Source organism: Gobio gobio (assembly GCF_949357685.1).
Source record: "Gobio gobio genome assembly, chromosome: 4".
Taxonomy (NCBI): domain Eukaryota; kingdom Metazoa; phylum Chordata; class Actinopteri; order Cypriniformes; family Gobionidae; genus Gobio; species Gobio gobio.
The window spans coordinates 24,939,576-24,959,334 of record NC_137100.1 but is presented as its reverse complement, the minus strand read 5'-3'; the positions used below and the strand labels follow the sequence as shown (position 1 = coordinate 24,959,334).

Here is a 19,759-nt window from a genome sequence, read left to right as displayed (position 1 = left end):
GCCAGCATAATATGAGTTTGGGAACGTTGATATCTGCATGGGGGGTTAGAGAGTAAAATTAGCACAGCCAAAGGAAACTGACACTACGGTGGCCCGAGTCCTCCACTCCTATCCCTCATGGACATGGCGGTGTTCTCGTGTCATATTACAGGGGACACCGCCGCTGTCGTTTCATGCAACCTTACTGTTCAGGACATGCTTAACGATGTGCTACTGTTGAAAAGTTGACAGAGGAAATGATAATATCCTTAACTCGGGCTTCAAAGAACGGAGACCACAGTGACTCTTTTTCCAAGTGCGCAGCCTTGAGCTCAAGAATATGTGTAATCTATTTACAGCAGCCGCTGAGTAAGGCGAACAGCACTCAACGAGACATGATCCCAACACGAAGCTGTACTCTCAAAGACCGTTTATTATTTTAAAATAACACCACCATATTTCAATTATCAATATGGATCGTAGTGCTTTGAAAGGGGAATGTGAGGGGGCAGAACCAGAGATGGACGCATTGCAGGACACGGGGCCAGGAATAATCGAAATCGACGACGAAGATGAGATTGAGGAACTTCATAAAAGGTAGTTTTTCCCCACGGGCGCTTTCTAGTTATAGATTTTCGGATTAATGTTTTCTTGTAGGTATTTTTTTAAAATATGAATGTTCTCTCCTTCATTGTTCACCACCTATTTTATTAATTTAAGTGATCAACCCACAAAGGGTTTGAACAAAAAGTTTCATAATACTCTTTTTGCATATGTGCATTAAATATACATTTATGTATTTTTGTAACTATATAATATATATACGCAAACACTATTTAACCACAAAAAGGTTTGCAACAGCAATTTTTTTTTTTAAATAAATATAGGCTATATAAAAAAAAACTTTGTTCAATGTTTGATTTACTTGGAAGTCTGTAATAAGCAGATATTCTAACACCTGCTTCCACTAATTGTTTTTAACCTTTTAAGGTTTTAACTTACAAACATAAATATTTTAATTTCCAAACATTAGTAGTTAAGCACTAAACATACAAAGTTATGAAATAGACAGCAGTATAGCCTATTACATTGCTTTATTGAACCATACCTGTTTCTAAACTCTTTTTAGTTTAAAGGAAGTTGTGCAGGATCCATCAGTAAAGCCTAAACTCCAATGTCTGATGGTGGACCCATCCTTCTCTATGGTGACGGTACAGAGCGAGGACAGTGGGATAGTATGGGAGACTGCTTCCAGTAGATGCTCAACTCCATGGGCTTCAGAAGGAAGCTCACCATCTGAACAATACAGCATGGAAGGTTCTGGAACACAGGGGAATATTGTGATCATAATGGATGAAGACAGAATAAAGAGGAAAAAAACAAGCAGCAGAGGCAAGCTGGGTGACAGGTTTAAAAAGCCAAGCTCCAGACTGCCAAAAAGTCGTGTAGGTGAGGAAAGACCCGCGATGATTGAGGTGTCGGTGCCGAATATCAGGTCTGAAAGCAACGAGGATAGAATGTCTGCTGGAAGCAAGGATCAAAATCTTTTTAGTTTGATATCAGAGGGTTTTGAAATACTTAACATTGTTGTACCGTCAAAGCTTGCCACAGTAGATGAGGAAGATAGCACTGAACTGGTGGAGAATTTGGCCTACTTGGATAATACCCCAAAGATAAAATCCAAGCACAAACATGAACCTGTAGCTACAAAAAGCTGTCCTGTAAACATAGAGATAGACATTGAGGAAATAAAGCAAAATGAAAGCTTGAAGGATTCATTCCAGATCTCTGCTGACAAAAAGGATGAAACTCATATGGACTACCTTGAAAAATTCACACTGTTAGATGAGCAGGCACCTAGTGATACACTGATGGAAAAACTTGAACCAGAAGTGACTGTCCAACCAGACGAACCTCAAGTGACTCAGAAAGAACCAAAAGCAGAAGAAGCCGTTGATGAGGATTCCTTTGTAATTATCGGTGATGTTGAAATTGCAGATGAACATCTTGACGAAGTGTTTTATGGAAATAAATTGAATGCAGAGCCTGTGGTTCCCCAAGAGCATGAGGGCAGATTTGGAAGAACAGCAAGCTCTAAAACTCTTAAAGAGAGTGGATCAGCCTTATTTGGAAGTCAGGAATGTATCCTCACACCTGTATACCTCCCTACCGGACCACCAAAGATCATAGATCTTGTCCTTCTTGAGGAACCACGAGCAATGTCCTTCCATTACTCAGACCTTTATGAGGACGCAGTAGGAGACCGGAAGAAAGAAGACGAATTCTCAGATACGGAGAGTGTCGTTTCAGAACGTTCCTTCAAAAGGCGATACTCTGATTCTGATGATGCAGATGGATATCTGGAGAAATTCCTATTGAAGGATGAAACCCCAGTGGTTTCTAATTTACCTGAGGCCAAAGAGAAGGGAGATGGGGGGAAATTGGCTTGGTCACAAAGTAAATTTGAACTCACTGTATGTTTAGACAGAGCACAAGAAGAAAATGATGAAGTAACCGACGATCAACCATGTGTACAAGATAAAAACGAAGGTGAAGCACAAAGTGAATCCACAGGGTGTTGTTTAGACGGACACTGTGCTCCAGAAATCCAACCAGAGGTGGAAATGATCATTAGAGGAACGGTCACTTCAGCCGACTTGGTTGCGAAGCATAGTAGGGAAAATGAAAAGCAATGTGATGTCACTGCCATTATCAAGGACAGTATCACAACAAAAAATGACCCAGATGACACACAACCTCAAATGGATCAAGTCCTTGAGCCAGAAAGCAAAACCACCAATAAAGATGATCACAGTGGACAAGAACAAATAAGTCTGACTGCTCATATTCAAGTGCCTGGGGGTTTAGCGCATGAAGATGTTATTAAAGCTAAAGATGAATTTGAAATTCTGTCTGTAACAAAGAGCTCTGAGAAAATCCAGTCTGATGTACCACATGCTGTTGAAAACATTTGTGTTTCTGAGGCCAGTGTGGATAAACGTCAAGAAGTAGCTGATGTCATTGCTGACATTCAGGAAACAAGTATTATTACTAAAAATAGCAAAGGAGAGAAAAATAAAACTGAGACACAAGGCAACATTTTTGCCTTGACACAAGAGCAAAATATTACCCCAGGGGTTGATAAAGGCATTACTGAAATATTACAAATAGAAGAACCAGAAATAATTGCTCAGAAGGTTGTCAGTCTCAAAGAACCTCTGTTAGATGAAACAGAACCTCCAAAAATTGAAGAACCTTCAAAAGTAGAGAAAGAAGTCGAGCCGTCAGAAGAGACTCAAACAATTACAACAGATGCTGCTGAAGTTGAATGTTTTGCGAAATCCTTAGAAAATGACTCTCTAGTCCATGAAAATGGAGAAATACTGGCTGTAACTGAGAATAAAATGAGTGAAGGATTAATGCCCGAGAAGAAGAAACAAGAGCAAGTAATTGTCAAAATTGGTGCGGCGCAAGAGGTTGAGGCAGAAGTGTTAACAGAAATTGAAATAAAGCCAGAGTCTGAAATTACTTCAGGTCAGACCTCATCAGAACAGTCACATCCAAGTGAAACAGATACAGCAAACATTGAGCTTCAGACTAAACCTGAGATTACGAGCAAGGAGAACATTTATCCAGAACTACATATTGAATTCAGTGCAACAAACAAGAAAGCCAAAGAGGGCACAGGTGCAGATAGGCCAACAAATGAGGCACCGGTGTTTGTACAAAGGCTGGAAAAGCAAAAAGAACGTGTTGACATACCAAAGATTGAATGTGGGGTTACAGAAAAAGTTGAGGAAATCGAGGTGGATGTTACAGAGGAAGCAGATGAGAAGGTTGACACCACAAATGAGCCTGTTCAGGATGAGATACCTTCTGAGAAAAGAGTGACAACAGAGACGAATCAAATGATTGATTTAAGGCAAGAATATAGCTTATTGCTAGTTAATGACAATGAGGCATTTGCTCGAGAAAGCACCGAAGAGATAAGAGTAACAGATGACGTAGAGGACTTATCAAAAGTAAGGCTGTCACATGTTGTACCAACAAAGGAGGAACAGGTAGAAGAAAACAATGAAATAAATGACATGACCATATTAAAAGAGATCCCAGAGAAAGAATCGTCTATTAGTAGGACAGATATTGAGAATAAGATGTTACCTCTAACGCCAACAGAAACATTAGAGGAAGGAAAGAAAACGCATGTGAATGATGCACAGATTGAAGATATAACCGACCTACCAGAGCCCATTTCGCCTCCTCCAGTTGATGAAGATGACCCCTCAGCAATGAGAGTCTCACCTTTAGAGCCAGAAGATAGTGACAAAATGTATGAAGATATACATAGAGGAGGAAGCCTAAGTAGGAATAAAGGTGTCTTCTCGCAATTGCGAAGTTTTACCCCTCAAGAGGACCTGTCGGCCTTGAGCTGCAGCCCAGATGTGCAGCAGGAAATTGCAGATGAACTTGATTATGAGATGGTCACCGAACAAGAGGTAAGACAGTCTGAACAAGCAATAGCTGAGGATGGGCACTGTGAACAAGTTCGACTGTCAGATCAAACTCTGGAAAAAGGCTTTGAATTTGTTGAGGATTTGGATAGTGCACAAATGGCGGAATATGAACATCGAGAGGAACTTGAAATTCAACCAATGGATGCGTTCTGCCTTGTTTGTCGTTGCCCAGTACTGCGGAGTGAGGCTGAGCATCAAAACCATAAGATGGCCTCTTTGGATGAGGCCTATGACAGTATTAAGGTAAGTTATGTTCCCTGTGCTTTGAAAGAGTGCTAAGACGTGATTTCCTGACATCAGCTTGACATCTGATCTTTCTCAGCTAGCCTGTTTGGAGAGCTTACATTATGAAGTCACTGATTACTCAAGTGTTTAATACAGAAGGACACTTCCAGTGTATAACATTTCCAAATGATAAAAACACATAATCGGCTGTAAAACCAACTTGTATATGTTGACTTGACAAGAATATTTGAGGATAAATCAGGTGGAGACAGTGAAAGATTGTTTACTTCAGGGACGTCGTTAGGCCTATTTTAGGGGGGCTGAAGCTACCCCAAAATGTTCCTAAGCCCCCCTAAATGATAATAAGAACAACAATTACAATTTGATTTATCAATAACCGTATCCTTAGACGCAACAAATGATATATATCCAGCTACAAAAAAATAGCCGAAAAGTCGGAAGTTGGACAGAAGTAGCCTAACAAAGAGTCGTTGTGCTATCAAGATGATGCACTGCGTCTCGTTGCATTGGTGTGAACTGTGGCAGCTTTCAGAGCGTTGCAGACGGGAGCGTTACTGCAAGTAACTGCCTGGAGGATTCATCTCGTCTCTTCGTTACCAAGGTTATAACCGTTAACGAAAATGAACGAAAACTAGGTGGGTTGTCGTTAACTGAAATAAAAATTAAAACGAGGCATTACAAAAAAACGATAACAAACCAAATCTGTAATGTGTGTTTGGCAAAACTAACTAAAATAAAATTATAGATTAAATGTCTTTATCAATGTCTTTCATTGAGCAAATAACGTTCAGATGCATTTCCTTTCCCTGCGTCTCACGCTCCCTCTCACATACACGCGCGCACACACACACAGACACCGCCGTCTTCATGAGAACGAGTGTTCGACGTTGAAAGCAAGTTCGCGAAAGGTTGGTATCTCGTGAACACCTTTACACAATCACACATTAAAAAGCGGTATAAAAATATTTTTAATTCAGAATATAATTTTGTCAGTGTGTTAATGTCGACCCGAGAAGCGATGGCTACTTTAGAAAGTTAACTAGTCGCAAGTTTGAGGTAAAATGCACTTGGGTTGTCGATGTCAAAACACTATAGAAGCTGTGATTAAAATATTAAATAATGTTATGTCATTAGGCTATTGTATAGGGTAAATTTAGTATATGGTGTGAAAATTGTACAGCTGTGGTATTTGTAGCCTAGGTTTAGCTCAATTTAGGTTTAGCTGTATATTTGTATTTTAGCTCAAAAATGGGTTTAATACATGCGGTTCTGTGTAATTAAATAGCATTCTGTGGACAACTTATCTTATATAGAGAGGAATAGTATGCTATTACTTTATCATACATTTACATGAGCAGACAGATAGCTTTTAAGTCATTGCTTAGTAACTCATAAGTGTAGCTCTAGATGTGAGTGCAAAGATTTTGCAAACGCAAGTTACAAATACGCTGGGGGCTAAGCCCCCCTGTCTTCCAATCCTAGTGACGTCCCTGGTTTACTTTATTGGCCTTTGACAGCATTCTTAGCAGATGAGTCAGAACTAACTGACTCATAGCCAGCCCTGAAATGTCCATCTCTGAAAGTTGACAGCTGTTTCCATGATTCATCTGTAGTTTATTCCAAAGGACTGCACCAATGTGATTTTATGTTTCCAAGTATGAAATACATAGAATCATTCAATATAAATGTTAAATATTTTGTGTAATTTGTTCTGCACCTCAAAATATTTCATGTTGTCTAATTTTCCATGTGATACTATTTTTCAGAATCAGTTGAGTGAACTGATAACAGATTTACAAGGAAGATCAGAGAATATTGAAGACTTTGTATCTGAGCTTGAACTGGCGTACAACACAGTGGAGGTATTTGCATTATTCATTTAGCCATACGCAACACATCCTGTACCAGTGGTTGTTTTAGACTATAAAAACAATCCCATAGACTTATATTTGAGTCATTTGATGACATGATGTGCATATTTTTGTGTCAAAGTGCATTATTTCCTTTTAAAATAATTTGATTTATTACTGACATGTATCACTTTATTTTGTAAAACCTATTTAGTGTGAATTTATTTTTAGATTCATTCATTCACATTCAAATAATAATTATTATTTAAGTTTTGGTATCTTAAACTCCCCAAATGTCAGGTGGTGCAACCATTCGGATAAATTAACAGACTAAGAAAACTATTTAAAATGGTGTTTTAATAATATGAAATTCAAAATAAAATACTATGGCATAATTTTATGTTTGAAACATTTCAAATGAACAAATTTATATAGTTTTAAGCTGTTTAAGATAATTGCAAAACTTTTGTCCGGCAATCTGTATATTCTCAAATGTCAGGGTGACACAACGGCAAATATGGGTCTTTTATTTTGAATTGACAAGGTAATAACAGTAAGCATGATCATGCATCATCCCAATAATGCAGGACCCAACTGATCCTTGTGGTAGAGTAAAAAGGTTTGTAGATCTCTCTCTTTCAAAAAAAAAAAAAGCTGCTTTCAAGTATGTGTAGGTTGGTAAACTTTCCATGTCAGGTGGTACAAACAATGTAAAACTAGGAAATGTATTTTCTATCATATATCAACTTTATTGTATTTAAAATGTATGAACTTGCCAGCATAGGCAAAAGCTAATACAGGCATCCAAGCAGAAGCCTGTTCAATGTAAGTTTAGTTGCAAAAGTCAGCTGGTGCAACCAGGAATTCAGGTGGTGCAAGTGCAAAGAATGCTCCTATTTGAAATAAAATACATTATTTAAGCTAAATAAATAATACATTTAAGCTAAATTTATTGTATATGTTTTAGTATATTGTACTAAAATGTTCGGTTTTAAGTTAAAGATGTTTTACGCTTTCAAGTATTTTCATGATAATATTTTTTTAATATAATTTAGATGCCACTATTGTATCAAGTAAAATAATAATGGGTCACACTTTATATTATGTGTCTTTAACTACTATGTACTCACATAAAATAAAACTGTTAGGTATGATGTACTTGTTCATGTTGTTTTGCAAAACACTTGGCTGCTATTGGTGGGATATGGTTAACATTAGGGACAGGTTTGTTGGTATGGGTAGGTTTAAGTGTGGGTTGATGGATTGATTGGTAAGAGATGGGTCAACAGTATAGATGTCATTACAGAAATTAATTACAGATTTAATATGCAGTTTGTAAAACATATACAAGTACAATGTAAAACAAGCCTATGTACACAATACCTGCATTGTATCAACTTAATTATTCAACTGTTAGTTCAGTAGTTAAAGACACTTAACATAAATTGGGACCAAAAACTTGCATTGAAAATGATCCGGCTGCACAGGAAGCATATCTTGCAAAAAGAAAAACAAGGTGATGAATCTTGTTTAGTAGGTTGTTATATAGTGTTCTATTCCGGTTGCTATGCATTTTAAGTTTAAAACATTTTGATAAAATATTTTAATTTAAAATTTCAACTGACTTGAGCTGATTCTTTTTGTATCAATATAAAACAAGACTTTGTTGTTATTCAATTTTCAATCAATTACAGTATATCTAACCAATCTTTTGCTCTGTAGCCTATTCCAGTTATATGATGAACATGGCAGGTGATTTATTCAGATTTTGATACATTTACTTCAATAGAGACTGTTGACTGTAACACTTTTTTTTGTATGTTATGTAATGTAATTTTATCCCTGTCATTATTAATGTTGTCAGGTGACACAACTGATATTCAAGTAAATTCTTTATTTAAACCAACAAATAATAGGTCAAAGTGAACACATGGCTGAAAACTAGATTGTAAATAGTTCATACATTTAATGCATTTACTGGTATACCTGTATGATTATTTTGATTATTATTTGATTATAATTTTAAAGATCCATCTTTAAAAGTAAAATTGGATGCTAAAGATACTAAATACATAATGCAAGCAACTTGCAACATGCAGCAACTAGGCTTTTGACTGGGACCAACAAGCAGGTCTGTTTCCCCAGTATTAGCTTCACTGCATTGGCTCCCAGTTGAGTTCAGGGTGCAGTTTAAGGTTTTAATGTTTGTTTTTAAGGCCTTGCATGGTCTAGCTCCCAAATATATTTCAAATCTTCTCCAGGTTTATCAGACGGCAAGGCCACTGAGGTCATCTCAAACATTACATTTAAACATCCCTAAATCTCGTCTAAAGTCCAAAGGGGATTGTGCCTTCTCTGTTTCTGCACCCCGCCTCTGGAATAATCTGCCTCTGGATATTAGATGTTTTACTACTTTGGGTATTTTTAAACCACGTTTGAGGGTGCATTTACTTGCCCAGGCTTATGGTTGAGCTAGCAGTTGATTGTACCTTGTGTTACTGTTTTCTTGTTTTTTGGTTTGGTGTTTAATGTTTTTGTATTTTGTTATGTATGTTGTTGGAATATTTTTTTAATGAAAAGCCCTTTGGCCAACTCAGGTTGTTTTTAAATGTGCTATACAAATAAACTAACTAACTACTTGGCCACTAGAATTAAATAATTAATATGAATAAAATACACAACCACAAAACAATAATGTGTTAGGCACTGTAGACACTCTAAGGGTTACTTTGCTAAGATTTCACTTAGAAATAAAATCAGGAAATGTATATATATAATTCACAAATATTTGGTTATACCACCTGACAAAAGAAAAACAATCAAAAAATGAATTTAAACACTTTGAAATGTTATTTAACAAATTAAACTTGTTTAAACACATTGTTCTTGACTAAAAATAGATTACATGCATTTTGCATAAATATGCATTAGATCAAAACACCTTTTTATTACCTTTTTTTTTTTCTTTAAAGTTTTATAATTGACTCTTTTAAGAAGCAACAGAAGTCATATCATAGAGACTTGAGGGTGGACTCTTTTAAGTTGGACCAGCAAGCAAACACCCAAAACAGTATAACGTGTAAACATATCATTACTCATATTATTATTAATATATTAAAATAATATAACAATATAAATACAAAGCTCTGGAATCAGTTACATTTACCTACAGGGAGTGCAGAATTATTAGGCACGTTGATTTTCTGATCATATTTTTTTTCCAGGCACATTTGACCAATTCCAAACCACAGTAATCCTAATAACTACTATTGATTTAGTATTTAATAATGTATAAGTGATATATAATTGTTCATGAAGGCTGGAAATGAAAAACACCTTATATTCAGGTGTGCAGAATTATTAGGCATGTTTTCTTTTACAGATAAATTGAGCCAAAAAAGAGATTTAACTCAGACTGAAAAGTCAAAAAGTATTAAATGCCCATGAGAAGGATGCAATACTAATGCAATACTAGACATTGCAGTTAAGGCATGACCATTGGACAGTGAAATGCTCGTTGGGTCAGCAGGGTCAGACAAAAACAGGTGGTGAAGAAAAGACACCTGTTAACTGCAAAAGAATTAAGAATTAAGGTGAAGAATTAAGGGTGAAACCATCAGGAACCCTTTAGTAGAACCCTTCAGCGCCACCATTTTCCAGAGCTGCAACCTACCTGGAGTCTCCAGAAGTGCAAGGTGTCAGGATCTCAGAGACTTCAGTTAGGTAAAGAATCCTAAAAAATGACCCCCACTAAATAAGAATCACAAGCTGAAGTGTTGTAAAATACATGAAGACGTTTTTTTTATAGGCTTTATGGACAGATAGGTTGAGAGTGACTCTTGAAGGACCAGCACCACATCCTCTAGTACCACTGTTTGAAGAATTCATCTTCCAGAATCTGGCAGTACGTTTTGGGAGTTCATTTTTAGTCCATCTCTGCAAAACGGACTTCAGGATGGACTAAAATGAACTCCCAAAAAGTACTGCCAGATTCTGGAAGATGAATTCTTCAAACGGTGGTACTAGAGGATGTGGTGCTGGTCCTTCAAGAGTCATTCTCAACCTATAAAACCTATAAAGCCTATAAAAAAACCTTCTTCATGTATTTTACAACACTTCAGCTTATGATTCTTATTTAGTGGGGGTCATTTTTTAGGATTCTTTACCTAACTGAAGTCTCTGAGATCCTGACACCTTGCACTTCTGGAGACTCCAGGTAGGTTGCAGCTTTGGAAAATGGTGGCGCTGGAGACTAAAGGGTTCCTGATGGTTTCACCCTTAATTCTTCACCTTAATTCTTCATTCTTTTGCAGTTAACAGGTGTCTTTTCTCCGCCACATGTTTTTGTCTGACCCTGCTGACCCAACGAGCATTTCACTGTCCAATGGTCACGCCTTAACTGCAATGTCTAGTATTGCATTAGTATTGCATCCTTCTCATGGGCATTTAATACTTTTTGACTTTTCAGTCTGAGTTAAATCTCTTTTTTGGCTCAATTTATCTGTAAAAGAAAACATGCCTAATAATTCTGCACACCTGAATATAAGGTGTTTTTCATTTCCAGCCTTCATGAACAATTATATATCACTTATACATTATTAAATACTAAATCAATAGTAGTTATTAGGATTACTGTGGTTTGGAATTGGTCAAATGTGCCTGGAAAAAAAATATGATCAGAAAATCAATGTGCCTAATAATTCTGCACTCCCTGTATATCGACCCTCCTAGTTTCTGATAATAAAAATTGTACACATCAGGTCAAAATAGTTTTGACTGCCCTAGAAAATGAGTAGCAATGTCCTGGCAAGCACCCGCAACATCTTACCATCATGGAGGTGAATTTTGCACTCCCAAAAAAATAGAGTGAGGGTTTTGTAGTGCTTACGTTAATGCACTGTCAGCTTGGGGATGCTATTAAGGTGAGAAAGGTTACTGAGAACTTATGTGTAGCTTTATTGTGCTGTTCCCACAGGAGAACTTTAATGATTGTGAGAAGATCATAAAGGAGCACAATGAGGAGGCGGTGAAGCTGGTGATGGATCAGTATAATGAGATGTCTCAGGCCATGGAGGAGGAGAAAAAGGCCAAACTGGAGCAGCTGTACGACCAGATTGTGTCGTTTCAGGAAAATATGGACAAGGCCAAGGAGACTCTGGAGATGACAGCTAAGGAAGAGGAAGAGAAGGACCCACTCAAGTTTCTTTCTGTGAGGCTTTCCTCATTTGTGTGTTAGTTACTCGCTTAAAGTAGGTCACACATTAAGATTAGTATTAATGTATTGATTTTGTCCAAGGCTATAGTTGCTTTGGAAGCATTTTTAAAGTGCTTAGCTAAGATTTGTTAAGAGAGATGAACTTTATCTAGAACGGATACTTTAATCTAATCAAACAATTTTTTCACCCCTTCTCAGTCATCAAAAGATATCAATACGAGGTAACTGAATGGCCTGAATTTACGTTGTGCCAGTGGCTTGCTAACATTGCTCAAAAATGATCTGCATATTAAATTAATCCAAACAGAAGCTTGATGAAGCTTGATTGAATTGCCTTGATTTTGGTGTGTTCAAACAATGTTTAAATTAAGTGTTTGTAGCCTTTAAATAAATAGAAAGCAAATCATTTAACGGTGCATGGAGTTTTTACACACTATGACAATGTTGTGATAAGCTGGATTTTCTTCCAGTCTCCTTCCAATGACCCCTCCATAAATTGTTTTAATAGGTTGAATACAGCTTTGGAATCCACCATGTCACTTGAACTTGGTCCACGAGGGTTGCTGGTTTTTGAGGATTATGCCAAGGGCAAACCAGGCAATGAGAAGAAAAACAGACAAGCCATTCCAGGTGCGCCTTAGCTAAGATTTCCATTTAGAATAAACACCCCTCACGTTTTGCTGACTTGTAATGTCACTCATTTTGTAGTGCCACAAAAACCACATCTTCAGCCTCAAGAGGCCAATTCTGCAACCAGCACTTCCGTCACTGTGTATTGGAGAGTCAATGAGGATGACATTATAGACTGCTTCCAAGTCTACTGCATGGAAGAGCCACAAGGAGGTTAGACTAGACTAGCAGGGTTTTAACATCCATACTGAAAACAAAACATAAACTATACACCATTTAAAAGTTTGGGGTTGGTAAAAATTTTTTTTCCTGCATTTATTCACTCTAAAATACAGTAAAACAGTAATATTATCAGCAGCCATTTTCTGGGTTCTATGATGAATAAAAAAAAACAGCATTATCTGAAATAAAAATATTTAGTAACATTAATGTTTTTACTGTCACTTATAATTAATTGAATGCATCCATGCTGAATGCAAGTATATAAAACTGACCCCAAAGTTTGGATTTGAATGTTATATATATTCAGTGCTGGGTAGTTTGTATGTGATCTGGATTATGTAATCAGATTCCTAAAATTAAATGCTTGTCATTATATTACATTTTAAAATACTCTTTATCAGACTACTATATGTTTTTATTGATTAAATGATTATTTAATATTCACAATTAATACAATTCCCAGTAAATTATTCGCCATTGAATGATTCTTCCTAATTCTCCTAATTTTATCTTTTAAATGTTCCTTACTAAAAAAGCCTATTGCTTATTATATGTTCAAAAAGTCTTCTAGTTTTGTGGAATTGCACACACAAAAATGGCCACTAGTTAGGCAGCTATAATTTCATGGGAAATTGATAGGCCACAAAGCATAAACAAGTAAAATATTTTTAGTAAGTGTTTTATTTTACAATTTTCTTTTAATTTAACATTTATTATTTATTTATTGGCTTTTCATCAATTTATGAACTTCCTGCAGATCCTACACAAACCCCAGTTTGAGAAAACCTGACATGTTTAATGCACTTCACATTGTTGATAACAAAGAGTGGAATAAATGTTCTTGCTCTTTGCATCATTATATAAATATGCTACAAGATAAATGAGTTGGGTCAAAAGAAATCAAAAAGTAATCAGATTATATTACAAATGTTTAATGTAAAGGGTTACGTTACTAACTAAAATTTTAATCATGTCATTTGTATTCAGTAATGAATTACAGTTTGTAAGTAATCTACCCAGCACTGTATATAGTTTAGAATGGGATATATTAGAATTAGAATATCATATATTCTTTACACTGTTTTTACTTAGTTTTTTTTATTTAAAAACACACAGATCAGGCATAACTTTATGACCTAATATTGTGTTTGTCCCCCTTTTGCTGCCAAAACATCCCTGATCTGTCGAGGCATGGACTCCATTAGACCCCTGAGGGTGTGCTGTAGTCTGGCACCAAGATGTTAGCAGCAGATCCTTTAAGTCCTGTAAGTTGCGAGGAGGGGCCTCCATGGATCAGACTAGTTTGTTTAGCACATCCCACAGATGCTCGATTGGATTGAGATCTGGGGAATTTGGAGGCCAAGTCAACACCTCAAACTCGTTGTGCTCCTCAAACCATTCCTGAAGCATTTTTGCTCTGTGGCAGGGCGCATTATCCTGCTGAAAGAGGCCACAGCCACCAGGGAATACAGTTTCCATGAAAGGGTGTACATGGTCTGCAACAATGTTTAGGTAGGTGGTACATGTCAAAGTAACATCCACATGGTTTCCTTGCAGAACATTGCCCAAAGCATCACACTGCCTCCGTCGGCTTGCCTTCTTTTCATAGTGCATCCTGGTATCATGTGTTCCCAAGATAAACATCCACAAGATGTAAAAGAAAGCGTGATTCATCAGACCAGGCCACCTTCTTCCATTGCTCCCTTGTCAGGTGCTGATGATGCCCACTGTTGGCGCTTTCGGCGGTGGACAGGGGTCCGCATGGGCACCCTGTCTGGTCTGCGGCTATGCAGCCCCATACGCAACAAACTGCTAAGCATTGTGTATTCTGACACCTTTCTATCAGAACCAGCATTAACTTCTTGAGTAATTTGGGCTACAGTAGCTCATCTGTTTGATCGGACCACACGGGCCAGCCTTCGCTCTCCACGTGCATCAATCAGCCTTGGCCGCCCATGACGCTGTCGCCGGTTCACCACTGTTCCTTCCTTGGAGCACTTTTGATAGATACTGACCACTGCAGACCGGGAACACCCCACAAGAGCTACAGTTTTGGAGATGCTTTGACCCTTTTCAAACTCGCTCAAATCCTTACGCTTGGCCATTTTTCCTGCTTCTAACACATCAACTTTGAGGACAAAATGTTCACTTGATGCCTAATATATCCCACCCAACTAACAGGTACTGTGCTGTGAATCAGTGTTATTCACTTCACCTGTCATAATGTTATGCCTGATCGTTGTATATTATCAGTATAAAATATCCTTGCAATTGTGGGTTAAATGCTTAAACGGATAATCTGTGGAACATAAAAGAAGATATTTTAAAAAAAGTCAATGGGTCCAATAATGTTTTGGACCACACTGACTTTCATTGTATGGATTAAATCAGTTGACACATTTTTCCAAATATATTTTTAAGCATAAACTATCCCTTTAACATTCACACAAATAATGTCAATCTGATTAGTAATTAGTATGTAAAAGTATGTCAGTGGGATGCTCAGATGAGCCGCATACTTCAGTAAAAGTGTGTTAAATGTAATTGAATCTGCAGCTATCTCAGAGGAGTACAGGGTGACTGTGAAGGAGAGCTACTGTAATCTAGAAGAGCTGGAACCAGATAAGTGTTATAAAGTGTGGGTGATGGCGGTGAACTACACAGGCTGCAGCATGCCGAGTGAGAGACTGCCCTTCAGAACCGGTTAGTTGCTCACTGTGTAAACCCCCTCTTACTCGCATGATGTTTGTGAGAGCAAGAGATCATGCTGTGTGTCATAATATATCAATATATAATGAGGTGACCATGTGGTGCCTCTTTAAGAGATCATTGACATGGAATGCAAATTCCAAAGTGTATGTGTTATCAATCCATATTAAATATGCAGTGTTCACATTTAGCAAAACAAACTTGGCATTATGTGTTAGTCAATGTCTGAAAAGTAACTCAGCTCACCGTGTTCTCTCTAGCCCCCTCTGTCCCGGTGATCCAGACTGAACAGTGCACAGTGCTGTGGGACACGGCCACGCTGCGTTGGAGCGCCGTTCAGCCCAGCGCTGTAGACTGCTTCACACTGGAGTATTGCCGTCAGTATGCATGTGAGAGAGAGGGACTCAGGTACAGTTAACCAGCCCTCGTTACATTCAGAAACAGCTCTAGGGGTCAAGAGAAAAGATGCCAAATATGATATCGTCATTTTTCATATTTTGGTTAATAGTGTTATAACTTTTAATTTAAAGGTGCAGTGTGTAGTATTTATGAGGATCTATTGACAGAAATGCAATATAATGTACATAACTATGTTTTCAGTGGTGTATAAAAACCTTACTTAATGTACCGTTATGTTTTTATTACCTTAGAATGAGCCATTTCTATCTACATACACCGCGGGTCCCCTACAGTGAAATTGTCTTTTTGTGCCGTCATGTTGCTACAGTAGCCCTAAACGGACAAATTTCTCTACAGAGCGCTAGTCACTCTCTGCTCTCTCCGACAACAACATTTTTGTCCTGTGTCGGCCACCGTAGCTTCTCTATGTGCTGTGAAAGGGAGGGGTGAGCTGTGTTTGATTGCAATTCACAACCTCGCCGCTAGATGCCGCTAAAATTCACACACTGCACCGTTAAAGTTTTAAAATATTATTTTATGTTATATTATATTAATTATCTTATTACATTGTATATTATATAATTAATATTGGTTTTGTTTTTGGGGTCTACTAGAATAGGTTTTCCTGCTTGAATGTTTAAAAAACACATTATTTTTCACATATTTTACATTGTTGAAGCACCTCTTTTCCCAGTCTGTCAGTAACGCTCTGCTCAGATCCAGTCTCTATGAAGCCCCTCCTTCTGAAAAGTGTAATGTGCACTGATTGGTTGGCTGGACCAGTGTGTTGTGACTGGTCAATCAATTTGAGCGGGTTTTGGAAATGTCACACCCCTTACCACAAGTTTCAACACACTACAAATGCAATTCAACCAGGCCTCGCCCTCTTGTTTTGCATATGCTTTGGGCGGGAATATTTAAATGAGGGATATTGTGATGTGTACATTTCTAGAAGACTACAATCGAGACCTTTCAGGGAGTTCTGAAACAGTGCTTACTGCTTACTGATATAGTGAATAAATCCCTTTGGAGTGCACTTTGTGCTTTGCAACTTTGCAGACCTTTTTATGCTCAAATAGCAATAAACAGAAAAAAAAAGTCTTGTTCGAGCAGCCATTTTTCAGATATTGTCACATTAGGAAAGAAAAATTGGTTTCAATTGGTGAAATGTATATTTAAAATGTTTTAATTTAAATATACTCAAAAAATACTAAAAAAAAAATTAAATATGCTCATTGATGGCCATCAGTAGCATTTCATATTCACATTTCATGTAGAATATTTCACTGAGAGCTTGTACACTGAATCCATTGAACACTAATGAACATGACGTTTCCCATGATTCCTCAAGGGTGCACATTAGAGCATTACTGAAGGTAAAACTGCCCTCATTGAAAAAAGTCTCTTCATACACAGATCCATATCAGGGATAAAAGGCTATGAGCAGAGGGTCCTTCTTCAGCCCAATGAAAATTACCTCTTCTACATCAAATCAGTGAATGCCGGAGGGGCCAGTGAGCAGAGCGAGGCGGCCCTTGTCTCCACCAGAGGTCAGATTCACCACTATTACATCATCATTCTGACACATATTCCTGTTGTTTGGCGAGTTTTCATGGGAGAAATCCAGTCATAGCAATAGGAATCTTTTGTGCGAGGGCAAAAGATTCCCTGACGCAAATTAGACAGCAGGTTAAAGTCGGTCACATGGATTCGTCGTGTTAATCAACAGAAAGCTGCTTGGTTTGAAAGTGACTTCTGTGCGAGCCGTGCTTCATCCATCACTACACTATTGACAATGGACCTTTCTTGCACATGACATTTCACTAATCTGACAAACATCTTTAGTTAGTGATTTAGAACATGCCTAGTTCAAAGCAACGTTTGAGCATCATAATTATAACAAAATCCTTGCATTCTGTTTGTGGTGTTTTTTGGTGACTAGTGATTGTTGTTATTTTAAGGTACAAGGTTCCACTTCCTTAGCGAAACAGCCAACTCAGTGCTAGAGGTTTCAGAGGACAAGAACTCAGTGGAATACCCACATGACACCTACAGTAAAATGTCCTCAATCATAGAGTAAGTACCATTTCAAATCTATCACTGAAGATACATAGTTGGTATGCAGAAAAAAATACAAATTATTGTCAAATTGCACAACATATGCTGTTTGTTTTGTTTTCATATTTGTGATCCCCCACCCTGTTCCACAAATGTCTTAAGTTGCTGCAAATGTTTTCTTATTTTATGTCTTTTTAGGCAATTTTTTTATTTGACGTTTGTACTTGTTCTCAGATGTCCAGCTGTATTGGGTGAGCTTTTGCCTTCTCTTGGATATTACTACTGGGAGACAGAGGTGTCAAAGTGCAAAGCCTACCGCATCGGTGTCGCATATCAAACTGTATCACGAACCAGCACACTGGGGGAGAGCAGCGCCTCCTGGTGTCTGCACTGTGTACCTACATCTATAAGGTATACCATTCATGTGATGTAGTTGCATTTGTTCTTGTGTTTTTATTATTCCAAAGAGGATATCCATTAGATGCAAAGGTCATTGAATATTTTAGTAACATTTAAAAGTCTTTCTAGCAGAAAAGAGCATTTATTTTTTAATCTGCTCTTTTCAGTTTAAATAAGCAACCTGGTACGACATTTGGAGCTGCATTCCAAACTGTGTAATTAAGGTTTTTTGGCACTCAGGGAGGTAAATTAACTGGAGCTTTCAAAAAGAATCAAAATGCCCCTTTGGTATTAAAAAAACAAAAAAAGTGTTCTCTCGTTAAATCTGTTCTCTCGTGTCTTCCATAAAATACGTATTTTAAAAAAAAGTCTAGTCAGGTCTACTACAATGAAGGTATATTGTCTATGATGTTAGAGGCAACTAGGGTCCTGTCTAATCCCAGCCAACAGAGAGCAATTTTATGAGTACAAAATGTGAGCACAAAGGTGATATTATAGATGCTCTTTTTAAATTAGAATTTATTTTGATTGACAACACAGTCTTGGCTAAAGGGAAAACCAGTCATTTTCTCCAAAGGTTTACACTTACAAAAGTGACGTGCATCTGCGATAAAGACTGCAGCCATATCCGTGGCCTAGAAAAAAAAAGCTACTTTGTTCTTTATCACATGACCAGCTAAATATCAGTAGTATCCCTATTAACAGACCCTTTTGGTTCTGGAATAAATGGATGACAAAAAAATCAGAAAAGGGAATCGATGAAATCGATGTCACATTACATTGCATATACACTACCGATCAAAAGGTTGGATTCAGTAAGATTTTTTTAAGGGGTCTCTCTAGGCTACATTTATTTGATCTAAAATACAGTAAAAACTGTAATGTTGTGTCTATTGAAACATTTTTTAAAGGGACAAAACATGTTTTAGATGTTAATAAAATAAAAACTAGCACTACATTATTAAAAATTGGTATTTTAGTTGACAAAGGTCTCAGATAATGAACCATGTAAGGGAACAGGCTTATTTCTAAATATTTTTTCTAAAATAAAATATTTATTCACTCCATAACTTAATTTGTGTCAACTCTGTCAGACACACTTAAAAGCATCTATTCAAAAACAGTGTAAAGTATTCAGTTATGAAATGCTGGTGTTCAGTAAAGGCGCTAAGTCATAAAATACATTCTCTGTTTTTTGTTTCACACTTTTATGAACAACATGGTTTCCAAATGTCTTAATTGTCCTCCCTCCTTTTAATATTAAACATATATCACCAATGTTCTTAGGTAATTAAGACACAATATCATGTAGCTCCATTGATGTTTTGACATTTTTACACAATAAATTGAAAAAAAGAATAAGACATTTCTTTCAAAATTAACAAAAACCTTCACCTGACGGTGTAAAATACTGACAGAGTTATTGATAGAGTTGACAAATACGGACGGTGTTTTCAAAGGTCCAGCTGGGGCCAAATATACAGTATGTAAATAGAATCATAAAAACAGCATTAAAAGAATTCCCCATATGCAAAAAA

The 19,759-nt window shown here is 37.1% G+C and overlaps 1 protein-coding gene across 1 annotated transcript in view; it reads left to right on the top strand.

Annotated features, from left to right (window-relative positions):
- The first annotated feature begins 117 nt into the window (after positions 1-117).
- The window catches only part of cmya5 (cardiomyopathy associated 5), a 23,993-nt gene continuing 4,351 nt past the window's right edge, over positions 118-19,759 (top strand). The window contains exons 1-12 of the mRNA XM_079813894.1: positions 118-576; positions 1,109-4,736; positions 6,506-6,601; positions 11,565-11,798; positions 12,003-12,025; positions 12,313-12,434; positions 12,513-12,647; positions 15,213-15,359; positions 15,626-15,773; positions 17,181-17,314; positions 17,726-17,840; positions 18,057-18,233. Coding sequence (XP_079670020.1) covers positions 452-576; positions 1,109-4,736; positions 6,506-6,601; positions 11,565-11,798; positions 12,003-12,025; positions 12,313-12,434; positions 12,513-12,647; positions 15,213-15,359; positions 15,626-15,773; positions 17,181-17,314; positions 17,726-17,840; positions 18,057-18,233 — 5,084 coding nt within the window. The 5' untranslated portion in view covers positions 118-451. The remainder of the gene's footprint in view (positions 577-1,108; positions 4,737-6,505; positions 6,602-11,564; positions 11,799-12,002; positions 12,026-12,312; positions 12,435-12,512; positions 12,648-15,212; positions 15,360-15,625; positions 15,774-17,180; positions 17,315-17,725; positions 17,841-18,056; positions 18,234-19,759) is intronic.